The 20,859-nt window shown below is 59.7% G+C and overlaps 1 protein-coding gene across 4 annotated transcripts in view; it reads left to right on the top strand.

The window, feature by feature from the left end:
* Nfatc1 (nuclear factor of activated T cells 1) overlaps positions 1-20,859 on the top strand; it is a 103,133-nt gene that overhangs the window by 6,980 nt on the left and 75,294 nt on the right. For all 4 annotated transcript variants that reach the window (XM_026412450.2, XM_026412449.2, XM_026412447.2 and 1 more), the window contains exons 2-3: positions 5,731-6,829; positions 19,627-19,786. In XM_026412450.2, the coding sequence (XP_026268235.2) occupies positions 5,731-6,829; positions 19,627-19,786 (1,259 nt within the window). The remainder of the gene's footprint in view (positions 1-5,730; positions 6,830-19,626; positions 19,787-20,859) is intronic.

Genomic DNA, 20,859 nt, shown 5'->3' with positions numbered 1-20,859 from the left:
TGCTAGGACGCAGGTCCTCCCCCCCCCCCCCAAGAAGGCAGGGCCTGGGCTCCCCTCTGGGGCTCAGGAAATAGGCTGTGCCTGTCAGCTGGGAGGCAGCCTGAGCTTCCCGCCCCAGGGCCCTTGTTTTCTAAGTTATTTTGGCTGCCTAAACACTGCCAGCACGGTCGCCCTGGTGACTTGGGAGGAAACTGGCCACAGCCTGGGCCTGGCAGGAGCCGGGACCTCTGCGTGGGCAGCTCTGCCTGCCTGCCTCAGGCTCCGCTGGTGGCCTTCAGAGGACCCTGTGTGGGAAGGGGACAGTGCAGAATCGGGATCTGGAAGAGGTTTCTGTTCTCAAGTCCAGTTTCAACCATGGGATGGTTTTCATTCCCCCAGGGAGACTGCGAAGGGCCAGCCACTGTGGCAGGAGACCTGGAAGAAAGTCTGCCCTCAGGAGAGCCCCAGGCTCCCGCCTGGACTGGCCGAGGGTCGACAGCATTCCAATCCCTCCTACGGAGGCCGGGCTGCCTTCTCGGGTGTTTCCATCCAGGACAGGCTCGTCTGTGTGAGCAGAACGTTTCAGTCCTACGTCAGGTTTCCAGGGAAGACCACAGCTAGTAAGGGACAGTGTGGAGGCTCCTTCTCTTTGTACAACTGGGCCACGCAGTGGTGCTGGAGGGGTGTGTGCTGGGGTGGGCCCGGGCAGGACCCAGGCCCTTAGTGGGCTGTGCTGAGCTGTGCTGCTGCTGCAGTGGGCCCGACTGCTGCCCTGTGAGTCTCTCCAGCACCACAGGACCTCAGAACCTGTTGCTGTCTGTCACACCACCAGCTGACCTGTCCTCACACCATCCCTCAGGTAGGGCCATGGTGTGCTGAGTGACCTGCAAGGCTGCAAGGCTGCAGGGGATTGGGGGTCGCCTCTTCTGTTTGATGCCCGTGTGTGCTGCCCCCTCTTGGCCTGGACCCCAGCCCCACTGCGTGTGTGTGCAGAGAGCTGTGTCTGCCAGCGTTTGGAGGACAGGGCCTGGCTGGCAGGCTTTTCCCAGTTCTATTTCTAGCCTTGTGTCCTGCAGTCCAACCCCAGCAAAGGCTAAAGGGGATGTTCCTTACCATGTAAACTAAGTCCTCTGTGATGGAGCGAGCTGGTGTGAGCGGAGGGGACCTGCCCAGGGCCTGAGAGGGTGTCTCTTGTCAGAAAGCACCTGCCTGGTGCCGCACCGTGGATGTACCGCTCATCCTGGCCTATGCAGAGTGAGGGCTCCTGACTGCACTTCCCTGCTGACCCAGGGCTGTGCCTGGAGGTCACAGTGGACTGCCGAGTGGGCTGCTGCTCGCCTGTGGTGTCCTGAGAGGAAGCACACCACACACTTACCTCTGGGGCTGCTCAGAGGCAGGTGCTGAAAGAACTGGCGCCACAGAAGGATGCACACGCCTTCAGACAGGCTGGCTTGCTGAGGAGGGAAGACCAGGGAAGCTGTTCAGCTCAGGAGCCCAGTGCACAGTGTCCTGCACTCCCTGCTCCCAGCCTGCACAGTTTTGTGGCATCAGTACCCAGTGTGGCATGGTGTGCCCAGGAGGGCAGCGGAGAGGAGTGGCCCTCGTGAGTTAGAGGAGTAGGAGAGCAGAGGGGCCACAGAGGAAGGCCAGCTGGCTTCACATTCTGTGATGCGTCTTAGGATGCGACAGCTTGGAATGTGCCCAGGACAGGACTCTCTTCTGCAGTCACCTGCGCTGCGGGTCAGAGAGCCCCTTGGGCTGCTGGTGCCTTCCTGGGTGTGGCAGCCAAGTTCTTCAGTCCTGTCTGGCTTGACAGAAGTTGCTGAGATTGTTCAGAATTCTTAAGAAAGTTGCTGGCATTCTCTCATCCCCTGCAGACTGACCTTGCATGTGAAGGAATTCCGCTCTGGACAGGACAGGTGGGAAGTCACGGGGCACGGTCAGCTCTGCAGCTGCAGGTGGGCTTGGCAGGGCAGCTCTCTGCTTGAGGGGCCTCCCTGGTCCATGGAGGGCCAGCACCTGAGGGCTGCTTGATTGACGGCAGACCAGCAGGAGCACGGGCACCTGAGCCTTCACCGTGGCTTCTTTAAGGAAAACTCACACAAGGTGAATCTTTCTGGTTTTTTCATAAAGCCTGAATGTTTTTACTTCCCCCATTAAACCCGGTGTCATCAGAGCACTTTGGTCTGAGTAAAGACTCCCTTCGGATGTCCTGGGTCTGTGCTGTGCTGCACAGCCAGGCCCTGCCTCATTCCCCTCACTGCCCGGCCCTTCTCTCAGAAACCCCTCCTCCTGCAGCCCAGGAGGGCCAGAGCGGCCCCAGGGCCATGCCCTCTGCCTGCCCTGCCCTGCCGTCTCCTCTGGAACCTTTTGTAGATCCTCTTGCCGTCTCCTGGACCCTGTGCAGCCCAAGCCGGTCCTGTGGGTGGGGGGTGCTGAGTGGGGAGTCGGGTGGGAGGGTAGCCCAGGGTCAGCTCTGCTCATTGCAGATCGCCTTCCTTGTCAGATACAGCTCAACCCAGGGGCGCTGTCGCTGAAGTAGCGAGTGTCTTGTCTGGGGAGGTGTGCTCTGATGGGCCACACCTGGCCTCCTTAGGGCCTGGCAGCCTGCAAAGCCACCTGCTGTGGGGGCCTGTGGGCCTGGGCCGGGGCCTCTGCAAAGCCATTCAGCGTTCCCACCAGCCTCTGCCTCCCAGTCCCTGGTCCTCTGGAGTTGGATTTGCTGGAGATGAAAACCCATCCTTCCTTGAGTGTTAGTGTCCTCGTGCCTCAGAGCAGAGGGCCTTGAGCGGACAGGGTCCCTGGGCTCTGGTGTCAGCTCCTAGGCCCCTCTCCTCTGCCACCGCGGGTGACCAGCCTCTTTCTCCTGGTGGGGCATGGTTCCACACTCCCAGGAGGTGCTGCCTGAGGCTGTGTGTCTGGAGGCAGATGTGGTGTGGGGACTTCTGGGGAGGAAGCCCCCTCCGCACCTGCATCCCACTCACCTGCCAGACCGGCGCCTCTCAGCCTCCTGTGGAGTTGATGGGCTCCAGGTGGTGGCCAGGGCCCTGGATGCTGAGAAGCAGACCACAGGTGGAGGCTCCTGGCTCTTCCTTGGGGACCTCAGGAGCCTGTGGGCAGGCTCCCAGGTGTGGGCGGGCATTAGTTGTGTGTGGAGACCCTGCAGGGTATGGCACGGTGACAAGTGAGTAGGAGAACTCCCAGGAGAGGTGTGTTTCAGAGGAAGCCGTGTAAGTGGGAGGCCTGCGAGTAGAAGCTCCGTGCGGGGGGCAGGCCCCAGGGCTGTGCCAGCCGCCTTACCTCAGAGCTCACCTGGGACAGGCCCACCATGGTGAAATGATTTGTTGGAACCTACTAAAGTCTTACTCACAAACACATACGCCCTTCCATTATCAGTACTCTGCCTGGTGATTCAAGCCAGTGCTGTGGTGGCCAAGGCTGCACACAGCCTGAACCCTCCGTCCATCTTTGGTCAAGGAGATGGTGCCCAGTCTCTTTCCTGGAGATACTCCCCTGTTCCTGCCAGGGCTCTGTGCTGAGTGTGCTGCCCAAGTGCAAGTTCAGTTTGGGATGTGGGACCAGAGTCAGGAAGGCTCTGAGGAGCACCTTGCCTCTGTGTCTGTCACCTGTGTTCGACAGCAGAGTGACATGTTGGTGACCATAAAGAACCACACTTCTCCCCCCTTGACTTGTCTCTTTAGACATCTTGTGGTAAAACAGTGGAGAGAGAGGGCAGGGAGCCCAGTGGTGTGTGCCTGGGGTGCTGCTCTTGCTGCAGAGCTGTGGGTGCCATTGGCAGGACCTTTGACAGAGCCTGGCCACCCACTGCCCAAGTGGACTGCTCCTCCCGGCCTCAGCCTCCCACCTGAGCCTGTCTGGGCCTGCCGCAGCTTGATTCCTTTGGGCCAGCGTCCTTGCCTGGTGGCACAGTCCATGCCATCCACGGGGGGTCAGCCTGTCTACTGCCCTCAGCCCAGGCCTGCACAGTGCTTGGCCCTGTCGGACCCCCAGATGCCACCGGCTGGTTGATGCCATGTCTTCCTCAGCGTTCTACTCTCTTCTCCAGGAAGTGGCTTTCCGGGTGATTGTTTAAGAGGCTGAAATCTAATTTTTCACAGTCGACTCTGGCTTCCTGTCTTGAGGGGTTGGCGTTACGATTGGGAAGTGGGGCTGGCACATGGCAAGGACTGGCGCAGCCCTTCTGCCCGGCTGCAGGGCTCGGGGCCGCCTGCAGAGCTCCGGTCGCCTCCGGGCTGCTCTGCTGCCTTCCCTTGTCATGGCTCTGGAGTTGCCAGAAGTCACCTTGGGAAGAAAGCCACCTTGGGGAGAGGGAGCGGTGGTTATAAAAGATGGGCTTAGAGACAGGGTGGTGGGTGGCTGTTTGGGGAAGTAAGCAGGAATAGGAACAGAACTCCACCCATGTTGAGTGCTAGGCCCGTAGTGTTAGAAGATAAGAATTGGTTTCGATTGGTGCTCCGAGCCCCCTGGTTCCTGGGGCTCATCCCTGCTTGTTTCTGAACAGGGACACACAGAGGGCAGCCACCTTGAATACAGTACTTCCTCTACCGGGCGTTTGGAGTTGCCCTGTCCTGCTTCTGTTCCGTACAGACTTGGGATGCTCATCTGCAGACCACTAGTGCTGTGGGAGGGCTGGCCAGTCAGAAACCCGGAAGGAAAGCTTTCCTGTTAAAACTACTAATGAGGACAAAACTGATTTCTAGAAAATATTTTGACATGTAATTATACACAATGATTCTTAAATCTAACTGTGTATCAGAATCGTCTGTTTGTTTTGTTTTAAAAAATGGATTCTTAGGACACAAGCTAGCCTCAACCATCTATGAGAGGGACTTCAGAATCCATGTTTTCATCTAGTCCTTGAGCTGGAGATTACATACCTTCACAGTAATCATCCTATTTAAATCTGTTTGAATGTCTAGGTCCCTGTATCTAAAATACATACCTCTTTCCACCTACCCCTCTACATCATCCATCCATCCCCTGTCATCCATCATACCTGCCCATCCTTGGACCCACCATCTACCCACCCTCCCGTCCACTATCTATCCATTATCCATGCACCCCATTCACCCACCACCCACTTATGCACTCACTCACCCGTCTGTCCACCTGCCCATCCATCTGTCTGTCCATCCATCCATCCCCAACCATCCACCCAGCAGCCTTCACCCTTCATGCACCTGCACACCGCCCTTCCCTCCGTCGTATTCCATCCACACACAGAGTCACCACCCACCTCCGCCCATCCATTCACCATGAAGCAAAGCGAACACCTTCTCTTTGTGTGTCAGGTACACTAGGCTCTGAAGACAGCGAACACCAGAGACCAGGGCAGGTAAAAGTTCTGCCACCACAAAAGTTCTTTCCTACCGGTCAAGGACGGGATGGGAGAGAAAAGTGATCAAGGACACACAGTGCTGGGCTGTGGTGTGTGTGGAGGAGAGAACTGAGCCCGAGAGGGTGCCCAGGAGTGGGGCTAGGCTTGGACTCAGGTAGAATGGCTGGGGATGTGGGTCTTGTGGGAAGAGCCAAGGACACTAGAGTCGGCTCACAGCCCCATAGGCTTGGACTGAGTCGGGTGGGAGGCCTGGTCCACACAGCCTCCACCAAACCTTCAGAGGCCCACCTCCTGGGGGTCCAGGCCTCCAGGGACTGGGAAGCTGGGCTGCAGGGCGGGTGGGGCCAGGCTCCTGCTGACCGGCCACTCACCCTTCTGTCTCTTTCCTCCAGAGCACTACGGTTTCGCACCCTCCAGCACCGGCTCCGCCCTGCCACTCCCCGCAGCACACACCTCCCTGGCAGCCCCATGCCACGACCTCCAGACAGCCACTCCTGCCATCTCAGCCGTTCCCACAGCTGGGCACCCCTCGGGGTATGGAGGGGCCGTGGACAGTGGGCCCGCGGGGTACTTCCTGTCTTCTGGCCACGCCCGGCCCAACGGGGCCCCAGCTCTGGAGAGCCCCCGGATCGAGATCACCTCGTACCTGGGCCTGCAGCACGGCAGCGGCCAGTTCTTCCACGATGTGGAGGTGGAGGACGTGCTGCCCAGCTGCAAGCGGTCGCCGTCCACTGCCACCCTGACCCTGCCCAGCCTGGAGGCCTACAGGGACCCCTCCTGCCTGAGCCCGGCCAGCAGCCTCTCCTCCAGGAGCTGCAACTCGGAGGCCTCGTCCTACGAGTCCAACTACTCGTACCCGTATGCGTCCCCCCAGACGTCCCCGTGGCAGTCGCCCTGCGTGTCCCCGAAGACGACAGACCCCGAGGAAGGCTTTCCCCGAGGCCTGGGGGCCTGCCACCTGCTGGGCTCCCCCCGACACTCCCCGTCCACTTCTCCCCGCACCAGCATCACGGAGGAAAGCTGGCTGGGGGCCCGCAGCTCCCGGCCCACGTCCCCCTGCAACAAGCGCAAGTACAGCCTCAACGGCCGGCAGCCCTCCTGCTCCCCGCACCCCTCGCCCACGCCGTCCCCCCACGGCTCCCCCCGGGTCAGCGTGACCGAGGACACCTGGCTGGGCAACTCCACCCAGTACACCAGCTCGGCCATCGTGGCGGCCATCAACGCCCTGACCACTGACAGCCTGGATCTGGGCGAGGGGGTCCCCGTCAAGTCCCGCAAGACCACCCTGGAGCATGCACCCTCCGTGGTACTCAAGGCGGAGCCCACCGGGGAGGAGCTGGGGGTCACCCCGCCCACGTCCGACCTGCCGCCCGAGGAGTTCACCTTCCAGCCCCTGCGGAAGGGCCCCTTCTGTGAGCAGTACCTGTCGGTGCCACAGCCCCCCTACCAGTGGGCCAAGCCCAAGTCGCTGACCCCTGCGACCTACGTGAGGTGAGTGGCAGTGGGAACAGGGCGGGCTCTTCCTCCTCACAGGGCAGGAAGGGTGCCGACTCGGGGCGCTCCCGGCCTCTGGAGCTTGGTCTGCCGCGGCCCCTGCGGCCTCCCTGGACCTGCACCTGCCTGCTCCGTGCACCTGGGGTGCTGCCTGAGAGCCCGTCAGGTTCCCCTTTCCACAGGATGTCTGTGGGATTGGGCCTGCCCTGGCGGCCTCATGTGACCCGGTCATCTGCAAAGGCCCTGATGGGGTGGGGGTCAGATTCACAGGTCCAGGGCCGGGGAGACGTCAACGTACGAGTTCTGGGGACACATGGTGGGGAGCTCATGTGCACAGCGTGTTTCCCGTGAAGCACCTCAGCAGGCCCCTCCCGTGTGCACGCCTGCTGCTCACCCACTTCCTCTCTCCGCCTTAATTGCCGTCACCTCGTCGGGGCAGATGGGACCTCAGCTCCACAATCCCCCAGAGCAGCCACCTCGCCAGCGTTGGTGAACAACACAGCCGCCTCCTCCCAGGAGACGGCTCTGCTCGCTGGCAGGCGGCAACAGGGAGCTCGAGTGTGTGCCAAGCTCCGGTCTTGAGCTGCTGTTTTTTTCTCTTTAACGGGGTACGGGCTCCCTGGGGCCTGAGCTCTTACTTCTCACTGAACAGCTTCCCGACAGGTGGGCTGCTGGCGTCCCTGGCAGGGTGCTTGGGCTCCAGCAGTTTTATCTACGGCATGAAAACCTGGCCCAGGCCAGGGAGGGCCAGGTGTCTGACGGCAGGGCTGGAGCCTCGCCCCCAGGAGGGGGTTGGGACTCCCAGGGGTCCTGCCTGCAGCCCAGGGCTGCCCAGGCCCTGCCCTTCTGTCTGTTTCTTGATGCCTGTCCATCAGGGGATCCTGAGGCAGGCCTGGGGTGGGACCACCTGGACCCACCCCACCCATCTTCAGCGGTGCTTGCCCCATGGGTAGGTGCCCAGGGAGGCCACTGGGCCCAGAAGTCCTCATCTCCAGGGCCCTCTCCTCCAGAGTGCAGCCACAGGCCATGACCAGAGAGAGCTGCAGGGGGTGGTGCTGCAGAGACTCCTGAGACTCTGTGGCAAAGGAAGAGTGTAAGGGCCGATGACCACTGGGCAGCCGGATGGGCCCCCGGCTCCCCACGAGGGGCTGCAGGCTGGCTGGGGGCTGGGGAGAGGAGCGCACTCCTGCTCCTCCTGACCGCACCAGCTCCTTGCCACCTTCTCCGCATCTCTCTTCAGCCTTGGGAGCTTTACATGGCTGGTAACCCAGCGTTTTCATAAGAATGAGGATCTTGGGACCAAGGGTGAATTCATCATATGGGGAATCTAAAAGCTCCAGGTGGAGGCATTTAAAAAACATCAGAACTGTACCTGGGAGTGTGGCTCAGTGACGGAGCACTCACCCAGCATGTGCAAGGTGCTGGGTTCGATCCTCAGCACCACATAAAGATAAAGAAAATAAAGGTCTTGTGTCCAGCTACAACTAAAGAAACTGTTTCTACAAACCCCAAGAACTATCAATGCTCGCTGCACTCTCACAGTTTGTGCTGGACTCAAAATAAGACTGTTTCTTTTTTTTTTTTAGAGAGAGGAGAGGGGGAGAGAGAGAGAGAGAGAGAGAATTTTCAATATTTATTTATTTTAGTTCTCGGCGGACACAACATCCCTGTTTGTATGTGGTGCTGAGGATCGAACCCGGGCCGCACGCATGCCAGGCGAGCGCACTACCGCTGAGCCACATCCCCAGCCCCAAGACTGTTTCAACCCAAGTGGTCTCTGCAGGTTATGGTCTGCATCTCAGACTGTGAGGGGCACTGTCCCTCACCGTGGACTCGGTGAGCTCCGAGGACCAAGGGAGGAGGAATGGGACTACCACCCTGGGCACAGGCAGCCTTAAGAAGCCATGAAAGTCAGTTCAGGCGAACCTGCTTGACAGCATGCTGGGCTACCATGGCCAGGCACCCAGGCTGGGGACCAGGTGGCTCTAGAAAGGACCCTCCTCCCCGGAGCACTGTGCTGGAGAGGTCAGGGTGTCACAGGGCCAGCTCCTCAGCAGAGTCCTCTCCTGGGCTTGCAGATGCCACTGTCTCCTGGTGTCCAGATGTCCCCCCTTCTTATGACACCAGTCTGTTGGACCCAAACCCACCCTGGTGACCTCCTTTTAACGTGGTCACCTCTTTAAAGGCTCATCTCCAAATACAGCCCCATTCTGAGTGCTGGGGGTTAGGACTCTCAGGTCAGCGTCTGGGGGACACAGTGCAGTCCCCGGCTGCCTGGCTCACTATCCCAGGGAAACAGCAGTGCCTGACCACGTGGGTCCTCAGCAGCAGCATCCTCAGGAGCCTTGGCACTTCTAGTGGCTGGCAGTCCACCCTCTGCCTGTCCCAGACTGGCCTGGGCGCAGTGTTGGGTGTCCTTGCCTCTGCCTGGCTTGGCACACCAGCAGTGCTCTGCAGCCATGTGACTCCTACCTGTCCTCTGGGCCACAGGGCTCACCTGACCAGGTGTGAGGCTCATGACGTTCCTGGGGACCAGTGCAGGCACACATGATGCGGAAGGTACCAGACTCTCAAGGGGTTGAGCTCCACCCCAGAATATGTTTCCTGGTCCCCTACAGGGCATCTCCCCAGACCTCGTCAGTCGCTGTTCCAGGGCAGCTGGAGGCCACAGAGGAGATGAGATGTGCATATGCTCCATCAGCGACATGGAGCTGCCAGACTCCTGCCCTGGAGTGCTGGGCGCCTGGGCACGGCCAGGCAGTGAGCGTGGCTGAGTGGCCCTGGGGTACTGTGTCCTCTCTCCTCTGCAGGCGTGGGGAGAAGATCCTCCCCCACAGGCGCTTCCTGGGGTGCTGGGTCTCAGCTCTTTGGTCTGTCCCCGTGTTTAAGGGTTAGGGTGGAAAGTGCCATGTTCCTGTTCTCCAAGGAGCTAGATGTTCTGCAGACATTTACCTTTTGGGGTCTTTTTATGGCACCCTCTCTTCCATGCAGAGTACCCCAGAGGTCCCTCAGCCTTCAATTCTTATGACAGCCAAAGAAATGATCTGTGAAACTAGCAAGAATATCGGTCAAGAATTTCATGGTGTTTTACAGTTTAGCTGAACGTTGCTAAAACTTGAGAAGCTATCACAGAAAGCTGTGGGACTTGAGGCAGCCTCCTCTTCTCCATGAGTTCTGAGAGCTCTCGTCTCTCTCCCATCATCAGGCCAGGCAGCCCCAGGGGAGCAGGGCTCCCTCCACCCTGCGCCTTCCACGGTGAAGGCAGCACATCAGTGAGCTTCGACAGAGCCAGGAGGGCCTTCGTGAGGCACGGAGTGCAGGTGGGATTTCCTGGGCAGCAGCACTGGGAGGGGACATCAGGCACTTGTCCCTGGCCAGGAAGGGCCTGGGTCTAAACACCTGTGGCAGAGATGCCAACTGACCTTTTGGGTATTTCCAAATATAATTTTCAGATGGTCACTCTCAGGAATATCTATACTTACCTAAAGGAACTAAATTTCACGACCGTCTGTCCATCCAGGCCATCCTGTCACCTCACAGTGCAGTGTCTGGCTCTGCTCTGCGTGTCCCAGCCTCTGGTGTCCCAGCGTCTCCCGCCCTCAGCTTGCCTGGGAAGAGGAGAGTTGCTTGGGGAGTTCAGATGGAAAGGCGCCGACTCTGGAAAAGTAGAAGTGTTTTAATCTTGTGTCTTTGCAACCAGCCACCCATCTGTTGAGCTGGATTCTTGGGCATGAGCCTTGCTCTGTTAAAGGCCTGGGCTTCTGAGGGGCAGGGCAGGTGGGTGAGCAGCCTTCTCTCCGTTTGTCAGGTTCAGAGGGCCAGACGCAGGTGCACCTCTGCTCGGTGAGTGCCTGTTTGTCCTTCCTGGGGTTTGGGCTGTCATGTTGAGGGTCTCTGTGAGTTTGGTAGCTTTGATGCTGTGCCCAGGGTGAGTTTCAGGTCTGATAAGACCCTGGCTTCTCAGTGGTAAAAAGATCAGCCTATAGATGGATACCTTTTTCCAAACAGAAGCCCCTTACACCCAGGAATTTCTGCAGAAACAGGACACCTGCTGTCCTTGGCTTTGGTGGCCCCGAGGGGGGCTGCAGCAGAGGAGGGTTCTCAGGAAGTCCTGGCCAGCCAGGCCACCTCGGTGCCTGCACCATGGGCCAAGGGATGCGGGCATCATCTCTTTAGTGATGGCTAGCACTGAAGTTGGGGACATGAGCCTGCCCCGTGGTTTGCAGCCCACTTTCAGGCCAGGCCATGGCCATCCCCAGGACCTGTGTGTCTGAGCCCTGCCCTGTCCTGGGAGGGAACCTGAGGCCCAGCTCAAAGCCTGCACAGCTGCTAGCTGGTCTTCCTTGCAGAAGCCTGGCCGTGGCACCCTGTCCTCTTGTCTCAGGGGCTCTCTGGGCCTCCCAGTTGCCCTCCAGGGCTGGGAGCACAGTGCTTCCCCCTTAGCTCTTCGGAGTCACTGAGCTCAGTGCTGACAGAAGTCTTGATCGAGTGCCTGGGAAGATGGTCCTATTGCTGGACCCCCGTGTGAGGCTGGGGCCGCCTCTTTTGGCAGGTGGGCTGCTCCATGATGCCCAGCAGGAGTCCTGCAGGGAGGGACGGGAGCTCTGCAGGCTCGGGTGTCAGGCTCACCCTGCACCTGCTCAGTGTGGCCTCTGCGGTCCCTGCCCAGTGTCGGTGAGGGTGCCACCATCCTCCTGGGGTTGGGGGCTACACTGCAGCTCAGGGTGGGGGTGGGGGCAGTCTCTGGGATGCAGCTTCATCCTTCCTTCCTGGCAGCCCGTGGAACCTGGTGTTCCTGGGCCCAGCAGGGACAGCACCCCTGAAGAAGGGGCCTTTCCGGGCCTCCGACGGGCAGGGCAGGCGTGTAGCACGGGCTGCATGTGGAGCCACCAGGCGTGTTCCTGTGGCCACAGGAGAGGCACCGAGCCCACTCCTGCTTCCTGACCTGCGGGGGCACAGCCTCCTCCCTGCTGGGCTCCCAGGGGGTGGGCTGTGAGAAGTGCTGACTCTTGGCTGAAGGGTGAGCTGATGGTTCAGCCAAGAGGCTGTGCCTGATGAACCTGGTTCTTCCAGCGTCTCAGAGGAGAAAGGGGACTCCAGAAGAGGGCCAGAGAAGGCAGGCAATTAAAGGATGTGTCTTCGAATTCATCCCGAAGTCCACCCACGAATGCCTGGAGTTATGCTAGACTCCTAATGATCCAGCAGCCGTGCAGTGCTCAGGAGGGCTGGTGGCCATGCTGGTCCGGCTCACACTCAGGCGTATGGAGGCTCCAGTTGTGATTTCCCAAACTCAGAGCCCCCAGCTGGGAGGAAATGTGCACACTGTGTGTGCCAGTGACCACAGACAGACACTGGGTTCCTGCTCAGTTTCCAGCTGAGGAGAGAGGCAGTCAGTGGGAATTGGGGACCTGCAACCCAGTTAATGTGGGTGGACACATGGACCAAAGGTTGTGACCTCTAAAGCTAGACTCTCAGAGGCAAAGTAGTGGAGCTATCTCTAGTGTTTCTTGGGGTCTGGAGCAAAAGGGGTCCTATCTACCATCGTGGATTTTCCTTTTGGTGATCTCCTGGATGCTGTGGTTGGACACACAGTGGTGTTGGTGTTGACAGAGTGGCTGGAGCTGCGTTTGGATGTAGGTGCTTCCTCTAGACTCCAGAGCATAGCTGCTTGCCCTGCCTTGCCTTTGGGATTCCCATCCCACCTGGAGCTGTGACATGCTGTTTCCCAGGAGGGGACGTGTGGGGAGAGAGAGGAAGGCCCTTGGCCCCGCACCGTCTCTGACACCACAGGGACCTGCAGCTCCGACCCAGTTTGGCTCTGCAGGTGTGGGGTTCCCTTCTGTCGCAGGGGCCTGTTTGTCCCTCCCTGGGACGTGACGTCACACATGCATCCCTGGGAGGCAGTGGTGTCACGGTGTGGGCCTGGAGACTTCAGGAGTGGCCGGGCTCCTTTCCACTGCTTGTTCAAGGCGTTTCAGAGGTGGACGTCCACCTCTGCTCCTCTGCTACTTCCAGAGCAAGACGATTCACCCCGATCACCAGGATGAGGCTGCGGCAGACCTGGAGTCACGTGGAAATGCCTCTGTGACCTATGTCACTTCCACGCAGGAAGTGCGGCGGTTTCCAGAGCCCCGGCCGGGGCCGTCGGTGGGCAGTGGCTATAGTGATGACCCTGGAGCCGAGCTCTGGGGGCCCAGGAGGCCCTGTCCATGGTGCAGCGGCCCACCGTGGGGCCGTGTGCAGGGCCAGTGCCCTCTGCCAGGGAGGGGACTGCAGCCCTGAACAAGCCACATCCAGGGGGGAGCGAAGCTCCGAGGCCCCAGAAGCACTCTGGTTGGGCATGGTATGGTCTCGTGGGCAATGCCCGGCTCGAGGCCTGGCACCCGGCTATGCTTGGAGCTTGCCACCTGGGAGGTAGGGTCCTGCTCACACCTGGGGTGCAGGGGGCTGGCATGGTGGCACACAGAGGCCAGAATGAGAGGGGATAGGAAGTGGCACCATTCTTATTTTCAGCCAGAACCATGAAAAGGAGCCGGGCCGATGGCTGCTCTTGGCAATGTCGCCACGCAGGAGCTGTCCCCTGCAACGGGCTCTGCACGGACCCCTCTGCCTGGGGGTCCGTGCCGGCTCCTGGAGGAGCTGCCTCTGCCGGCTCCCGGAGCCTCTCTTGCCGGAGCGGGGAAGGCGGCTCTGGATCCAGCTGCCAGTCCTCTGTGTTGGCCGCAGCCGGAACAGCAGCCATCTCCAGGCTCTCCATCTGGGTGGCAGTGTGTTCCCGCAGTGGCTGGGGCACGGCCTCTGCTGCTGCTCAGGGTCACATCTTAAGCAGAGATGCTGTTCTAAACTTGGCCTTCGCTGTTAGCAGACACCCAGCTCCTCTGGAGGCCTGTGCCTCTGAACAAGTGAGTGGCCTTCGGAGCTTGACCCGCAGCAGTTCCTGCATCAGCCAGCGGTCCAGGCGCTGGTGTGTCTGCCTGGGCCCCTCCTGCATTTGCTCCTATGATGCTAAATTTCTTGTTCTTTGTTTTCATCTGCTTTGTTTTTGTCTTCCGTAAGAGGCCTGTGGTTTTAACAACATATTCCCTGCTGAGAGGAGACGGGGCCTGAGCAAGGCGCAGCACACAGAGACCCACGGAGGAGGCGTGGGGGGCATCAGTGCTCAATTCCCCTGGGAGTTGCTCCTCCCTCTGTCCACCCATTCACCCATCTGTCCATCTGTCCTTTTCTCTGCGGGGTGATCTGCAGCCCGAGGACTGGCACTGAGACAGGCAGGGCCTCCTTGGTCTGAGGACTGAGCATATGAGTGTGGTGTCCATTCTTTGGAACCGTGAAGGCCTAAGATGAGCTCCTTCCTGAGTCCACCTTCCCTCCCTGGAGCAGAGCCAGGCTTGGGAGCCGCAGGCGCCCTGTCTCCAGCTGCTTCGGCAGCAGGTGGACTGATGTTGGTGGGCTCTGGCTGTGAGTGGAGGAGACCCCCCACCCCACCCCGGGAGCTGTCCACAAGGGGCCCAGGTAGGCCTGGGGCCCTGGAGGCTCAGCCTGGCCTCTGCCCTGCTCTCTATCGGGCCCGGGTGCAGGGCAGCAGGTGAGATGGGGCCCCTCCACTGGCCACAGCTGCAGTGTGGAGCCCCTGGGGCACCCGCGTGCGTTCAGGAGAGGCGGGGGCATAGAGCAAGAAGAAAAGGAATTTTCCAAAGTGCTAAAAGAATCTGCCTCTTGGAAGTTCTGCAGGCCCCAGTTGGTGGGACCACAGAATGCAGCCAATTCCCTGAAACCCTGAGTCTGTCATTTAGAACAAATGTTTCTCCACAGACGCCTGCTGCCTGAGTTCTGCAAGTTCTGATCTGTGGCTTGACTTCATCTACACTCCTGAGCCAGGGGAACACCCCCTCTGGGGGACAGAGACTGCCCCCTGCCAGTCTCTGTGCCAGCCTCTGGCCTCACTGCCACTCCCCATGCAGGGTGGAATCCAGGGACATAACAGAGCCCCCGGTGTCCTGGTCATCATCCTTGGGCCCCGGGTTCTGGGAGCAGTGGGTGAGGGTCAGCCTGCACAGCTGCCATGATGGGAGGCAAGAGGCGGAGGCAGGTGGACGAGCCCCTCGGCCCTGTGCCCACCCTGATGGCAGGAGGCCAGGCTGGCCCTGCTTCTCCATTTCCCCACTGGTGTCTCCCCGGAGTCTTGTCTCCCCTGCAGGCTGCAGAGGGAGGACAGCTGCTAGGAGCGCAGGCCCCAGACACAGGGCCGCATGCCCTAGGGCTGAGAGCTTGGGACTGTAAAGTTATCTTGATTGTACAAACCAGACCCTTGGCTGTGTTGAAAACACAATCGTAGAGGAAGGCAGAGCCTCCTCCTGCCCTGAGGACCACCACCCAGGTCACTTGGCCCTGTCCTCCAAGTCCTTCCTGAGGACTCTCGGGCTGCCTCTTCCCAGGATGCTCTGAACCCGTTCAAAGGCCAGTCGCTGCCCAGCCTGACTGCTCCCAGGCATCCTGCAGCTCTCGGCAGCCTTGGCAGTGAGTCTCTCTCCAAGGCAGGAACTCATCTTAGAAGCCAACTCGCCTCTTGACCTCTCAGAGCGACTGCTAGAGCAACGAGTCTTCGTTTCATTGGGCAGAGTCGGGGTCTCCCCATCTGATCAGCAGTCGCTGGGACGGGGGCGAGGGGCCACTCTCCACAGTCATTGGGTTGCGTGCTGGGCGCTCTGCTTTCCACTGCTCTTCTCCCTGCTGGACTTGCCGATGGCCTCTGTCTGGGTTGGCTCTTGGTCCCTGTCTTCCCTGCTTCTCCTTTAAATCGGTGCTGCCTGGGAGCTCCTCAGGTTCTGGGTCTGTGTTGGGCGGAGCGGCATGAACACGTCTGTGGGGGCAGACGCCCCATCTGTGTGGTCCCGTTGTACTGCTTCTCCATGTTGAAGTCTGAACATCAGAGAAGCACGCAGAGGTCAGCATGTGACGCGGGGCTTCTGTAAAAAGGGGCCACATAGATTTCTCCAGGGAGTGAGAAGGGGCCACAGCCGGTGTCCTGGTGTCCCGAGAACGAGGTGTTCTGCCCTTTTTAGGTGAGGTCTTCTGTCCTAGGGCTCCTTGTTCTCCTGCCTCCCCCAGTCTTTCTCCTTCCTGCTCACGTGACCAGGCCCGGGAAGGCTTGGTGTGGCCAAAGGTGGGAACTGGTGGGCTGCAGGGGATGGGCAGGTGGAGTAGACAGGGACACAGTCACCACCTCACAGCTCCCTGGAGGGAGGGGGAATTCCTGGGACAGGTCACCTTGGCAACAGGTTGGAGCAGGGGCAGTTCTGGATAAGATCCCTCAGGGGACAGTCTCCAACTTCCCAGACTCACTCGGATCGGCCTCCGAGATCACCTGACGTGATGTACCTCTCTACCTGACTGCCTGTCTGGTTCTAGCTTCAGTCTGTCCTGATGGAAGGTCTGAATGACCTGTTTTGAACCGGGGGGTGGTGGGCCACGGCACTGGTGCAGAAACTGGAGCCCTGTGCCGTGTGGCGGGTGGGTGGGCCACCCCACTCGGGAAGGGGAGTGGCCCCTCCCCAGAGGCTTGGCGGCTAGGCCAGAGTGGGCCAGGTGAGTCTGGACTCGGATGCCCTGGGTAGTGGCAGGACGTCCTGGAGATGACCTTGAATTCTGGGGCAGCAGGGCCTATGGTCCCTGCTTCCCCCGGCCTTGACTTGCTCCTGGGTCCCAGCCCTTCCGTGCCGGGGGAAGGACCAGAGTGACGCGCAGAGAGCAGGGACACGGTGGGGCTTCCTCCACCAGACTAGGCATGAGCTTGGCATGAGGGCAGGGGGAGAGCTGGGACCCCACCCACAGGGACTCCCTGTGCCTCTCGGAGGCTGATGCTGGCGGGGCTGGCGGAGGCCTGTGGGGAGCTTCCTGGCCATGGTGCCAGGAGCTCAGGGGCAGCCAGCAGTGGGCCCAGAGTGGGTGGGAAAGGGTGTGAGGCCGCTGCGCTCTCTGGTGTGGACCCCGAGGGCACGGCCCCTGCCCTGTGAACCCTGTGTTTAGACATCCCTCCCCCAGGCTCCCCACAGGAGGCTGAGACTCAGCTGGAGGCAGACTTTCTCAGAGAGGGGGGTCTCAGCAGGGCAGGGGTCCGACTGCTCCTGCCTGCAGGCACCCAAGCAGTGCCCTGGAAGGTGAGACTCCGTTCTCGGGAGCTGGCTCGGCAGCCCGCCCTCGCCCGACAGCCGGGAGCCCTCCTTGTCCCTGGGAACAGGAAAGCTGGGAGCCACACTGTTTTGCCAGCCCGAGGCCTTCAGAACTCAGAACTGAGGAAAAATTGCTTGCAAAGAATGTTTGCTTTTAGATCTACATGTGTCTCATTGCTGTGTCCAACGATGGCTTGAATTTATGAGGCCCACATCCAGTCTATGTAGTCACGAGATTGTGCTTTATAAGTGACCTTCTGAGGAGGTCAGAGAAAGGTAACAGATACTTGTCACACCTGGTGACAGTGGCTGCTACCTCAAGTGGCCGGTCCACTGCCTCTGGACAGTCAGCCCCTCTGTTGGGGGGGAGACCAGCCTTCAGCCTGTGGGAAGTGGCATCTTGAGTAGGTCCAGGTATTCCCAGGACTTTTGTTACTTGTGAACAGACATATCTATCTTACTTGTATCTGTTACTCATGCACCACATGTGGTTTTCAGTTTTGCAAGTGTTTAAGTGTAGTAAGAAGAATGGACAGCAGCACAGGGCCCCTTCTGGGGCATAGTGTTGGCAGAGAGTCAAGCCCCCTGGGACCCCTGTGGTGCCCACTTGCAGGGGGCGGGGCTTCATGGTGCGGGCAGGGCAGGGGCTGCGTCAGGAGCCTTGGGCTCAGAGGGGCTCCTGATTTAATTATGCAGATATCCATATCACTGGGAACAACCCAAGGTTCAACAACAGAGCACTGACCATTATTGTAAATAACGAGTGTTACTGAGAACTTGTAAGTCACCTTCACGTAATGAGGCTGTTTTCCATCAAAATGCCAAAATGCTCACCAAGTGAAGAAAAGCCAGTTACACCGTGGCACGTGCCGTTTAGTGAACAGAGGCATCTCTCTGGTAGAGGTACGGGTCTCCCCCAGCTGCAGTGTGACAAGTGGCCTTATGTGCCTGAGGGTGGTGGCCTCAGATGTTTCCCTCAGCGTGGACCAAGTGGGCCTCGGCACCTGCTCAGTGCTCCCTGAGACTTTTAAAAGACAGATGAAGTCTAAGGCGAGTTTGAAGTTTGCCGTTATGATCCGTCCTGAGCTCAGGCCTTCAGCAGCGCTGACCACACTGGTCAGTGTTCTGGTGGTACAGAGCTGGGCACGGTTAGACCCCAGGAGGGCAGCAGACGGGTGGCTGCCCACCTCTCTCCAGTCCGGGCCTCATCTCTGAACCAAGGTGCAGGTTTGCATTTTTTTTTGTTTGTTTTTGTTTTGTTTTGTTTTTGGTGAGCTGCCAAATTCATGCTGAAAATTTCCAACCAAACCAACACCCTTAACTGTCTGTAGTACAGTATTGATTCTGTAAGCCCCTGACGGTGAGCTGTTCACACACGGCGTGTAAACGTGCTCACAGAGCCCTGCTCACGTCGGAGTTGGGGAGGGTCCAGAAGCCTTCACCTTTGGGAAGCCCCTGCCTTTCCCAGGGCAGCCTGGCGCACCCCTCTCCCTCCTGCCTACCCCCCCCCATGTGTGTGTGTCTGTCTGTCTGTCCTTCCTCTGTGTCTGTCACCCTCTCTCTCTTGTTTTAGTTTCCTGGGAGGTGGGTGTAGCCCATTTCTTTTCCCTGAGAATGTCTTGGCTTTCTGTAACCAGAGGCCATCTTTCTGTTTAGATCGCAGCTTGCTCGTGCACATGTGCATGACACAAGTAGAGCTGGTGCCCTGGACAGGGGCTGAGGGGTACCCTGTGGGCAGCGCACCCTTTGCATGCTCGGTGCCCAGCACCTGTGCCGAGTGCTGCTCAGGGTGCAGGGGTGATCGCCAGCGAATCCTCCTGCACTAAGAATCTGTGGGCCTCTCCGCTGGCCAGAGCTGCCCACCTCCCCAGCAGCAGGTGCTCTGCCCCGAGCTCCCCACGGACCGGGGAGCCACCTGGCCCAGGAGGCCCTCTCCGCTCCTGGCCGAGCTCTGCTGAGCCACTCTTCCTTCCGCCCAGCAGCCTGCTGGAAACGGCGGAAACAGGGCACATGATGTGATCCCCCGACACAGGAAACAGCCGCCAGCCTGGCCACAAGCTGCCGAAGGCATCACAGTGCTTCCCGCGTCAGGGCGGTGCCTGACTGCTGTCGCCTTCCCCTGAAGCCTCCGAGGCCATCGCGGCCCTGGCTCAGGTGGTGGGTGGGGTCTCTGTCTGGGCTCCAGATGCTCAGTGTGCCTGTTGCCCTGAATTTCAGGGTCACATTCCTGTCGTGGTGGCCCAGGCTGCGCCCACATGGTGACAAACACAGTGTTCCTTCCTGAGCTTCCAGGACATCTCACAGCACATTAGACTCTGGTCACAGGGCAGCACCAGGCAGGAGCAGGGAGGATGCAGCGGGCAGTGCAATCTGTCCCCATCCTGGGTCTGCTGGCAGTCATCTGTGATGTGGTGGTCCCCAGGAAGTGCCCTGGGGCCCCAGAGAGGCTAGGGTGCTTCACCTCGGCTGTGTGTCCTCATGTGCCAGGCTCGTGCCTCTCTGGTCTCCAGGCTCTCAGTGCGCAGGACCCTCTGTTATCAGGAGTGTCACGCAGCTCTTGCTGGTGGTGGTGGTGACACTGACTGGTTCCCTGTGTGGTAACCGACCGCCTCTGCTCCTTTTCAGCCCGTCTCTGCCTGCCCTTGACTGGCAGCTGCCATCCCACTCGGGCCCGTATGAGCTGCGGATTGAGGTGCAGCCCAAGTCCCACCACAGAGCTCACTATGAGACGGAAGGCAGCCGGGGGGCTGTGAAGGCGTCGGCCGGAGGACACCCCATTGTACAGGTATGGCTCGGTGCGGGCTTTGGTGCTCCTGCATCCAGCGGGCAGCCTTGGGACAGCTGCTGACCCGGCTTTTCCCCCTCGGGCTTTAGAAAACAATGGCCTCCCAACCAGTTCTGCTGGATTTCACGTATAGTAAGTGGAGAAGTCCCATCGTCTCCTCAGTGTAGATTCCCTTGACTTATGTGGCCTTGTGTCCCAATAAGCCCCTGGTAAATGAAATACTGAAAGTCAAAGTGCACCTACCTCCCCCACCTCCCGGCCCAGCCCCCCTGACGGCAGGCTGACCGTGCCGCGCCTGCGGCTGGCGCCCAGCACTGCGGCTGGGGAGGAGAACCTGTGCTGCCTTGAGGAGGGGAGACCCGGGCCCAGCCCTGTGCTCCGAGCCGCACAGGGAGCTGCTTGACGGTGTGCCCAGCAGACATCTGCATGCGCTTGGACACAGGGGTGGTGACTTCCATGGCTCTGCTCGCTCCTTGCTGAAGGCCTTGGCCTGCAGCAGGATTCTGCAGAAGGGCCTGTCACCTCCTCACCTGGCTTTTTGTTGGCGATGCAGGTGCTGGGCTGCTGGCCCTGGACCCAGGGAGACTGTTCTCACCCGCCTGCTGGGCCACATCTGAGGGAGCTGGCGAGGGGACAACCTGTAGCAGGGTCCCTGCAGGGCCAGGCTCTCCCTGTGTGGCTCTGGTGGCACTTCCTTGCCTGATTAACATCTTGGCAAAGGAAACATCCAGTTGCCACAGACTTAGAGTGTCCAGCAGTGACAGCCAGGGAGGCATGTGGTGGCCAAGAGGGACGGTGTGAGACCCAAGCTAGTCTCTCCTCTGCTGGACATTGATTGCATCCTGGTGGCTGTGGAGGGGCCAGCACCCCCCCAGCTGTGCCTGTGTGCTCAGAGGCTCAGCTCTCAGGGTGCTGCTGCTGCCGGACAGGACATCTCCCGGGCTCCAGCCACTCGGAGCCTTGGAGAGCCTTTTTCTCCAGTGCCCCAACCTCACAAAGCATCACAAATTCCCTATGATTTGGGGAATGATGCAAGCCAGAGGGGGAGCTCGGTAGGCACCCTGTATTTCTAT

The sequence above is a fragment of the Urocitellus parryii genome, chromosome 13 (genome assembly GCF_045843805.1).
Source record: "Urocitellus parryii isolate mUroPar1 chromosome 13, mUroPar1.hap1, whole genome shotgun sequence".
In the NCBI taxonomy this organism is placed as follows: Eukaryota; Metazoa; Chordata; class Mammalia; order Rodentia; family Sciuridae; genus Urocitellus; species Urocitellus parryii.
This window is presented reverse-complemented; position numbering and strand designations above follow the sequence as displayed.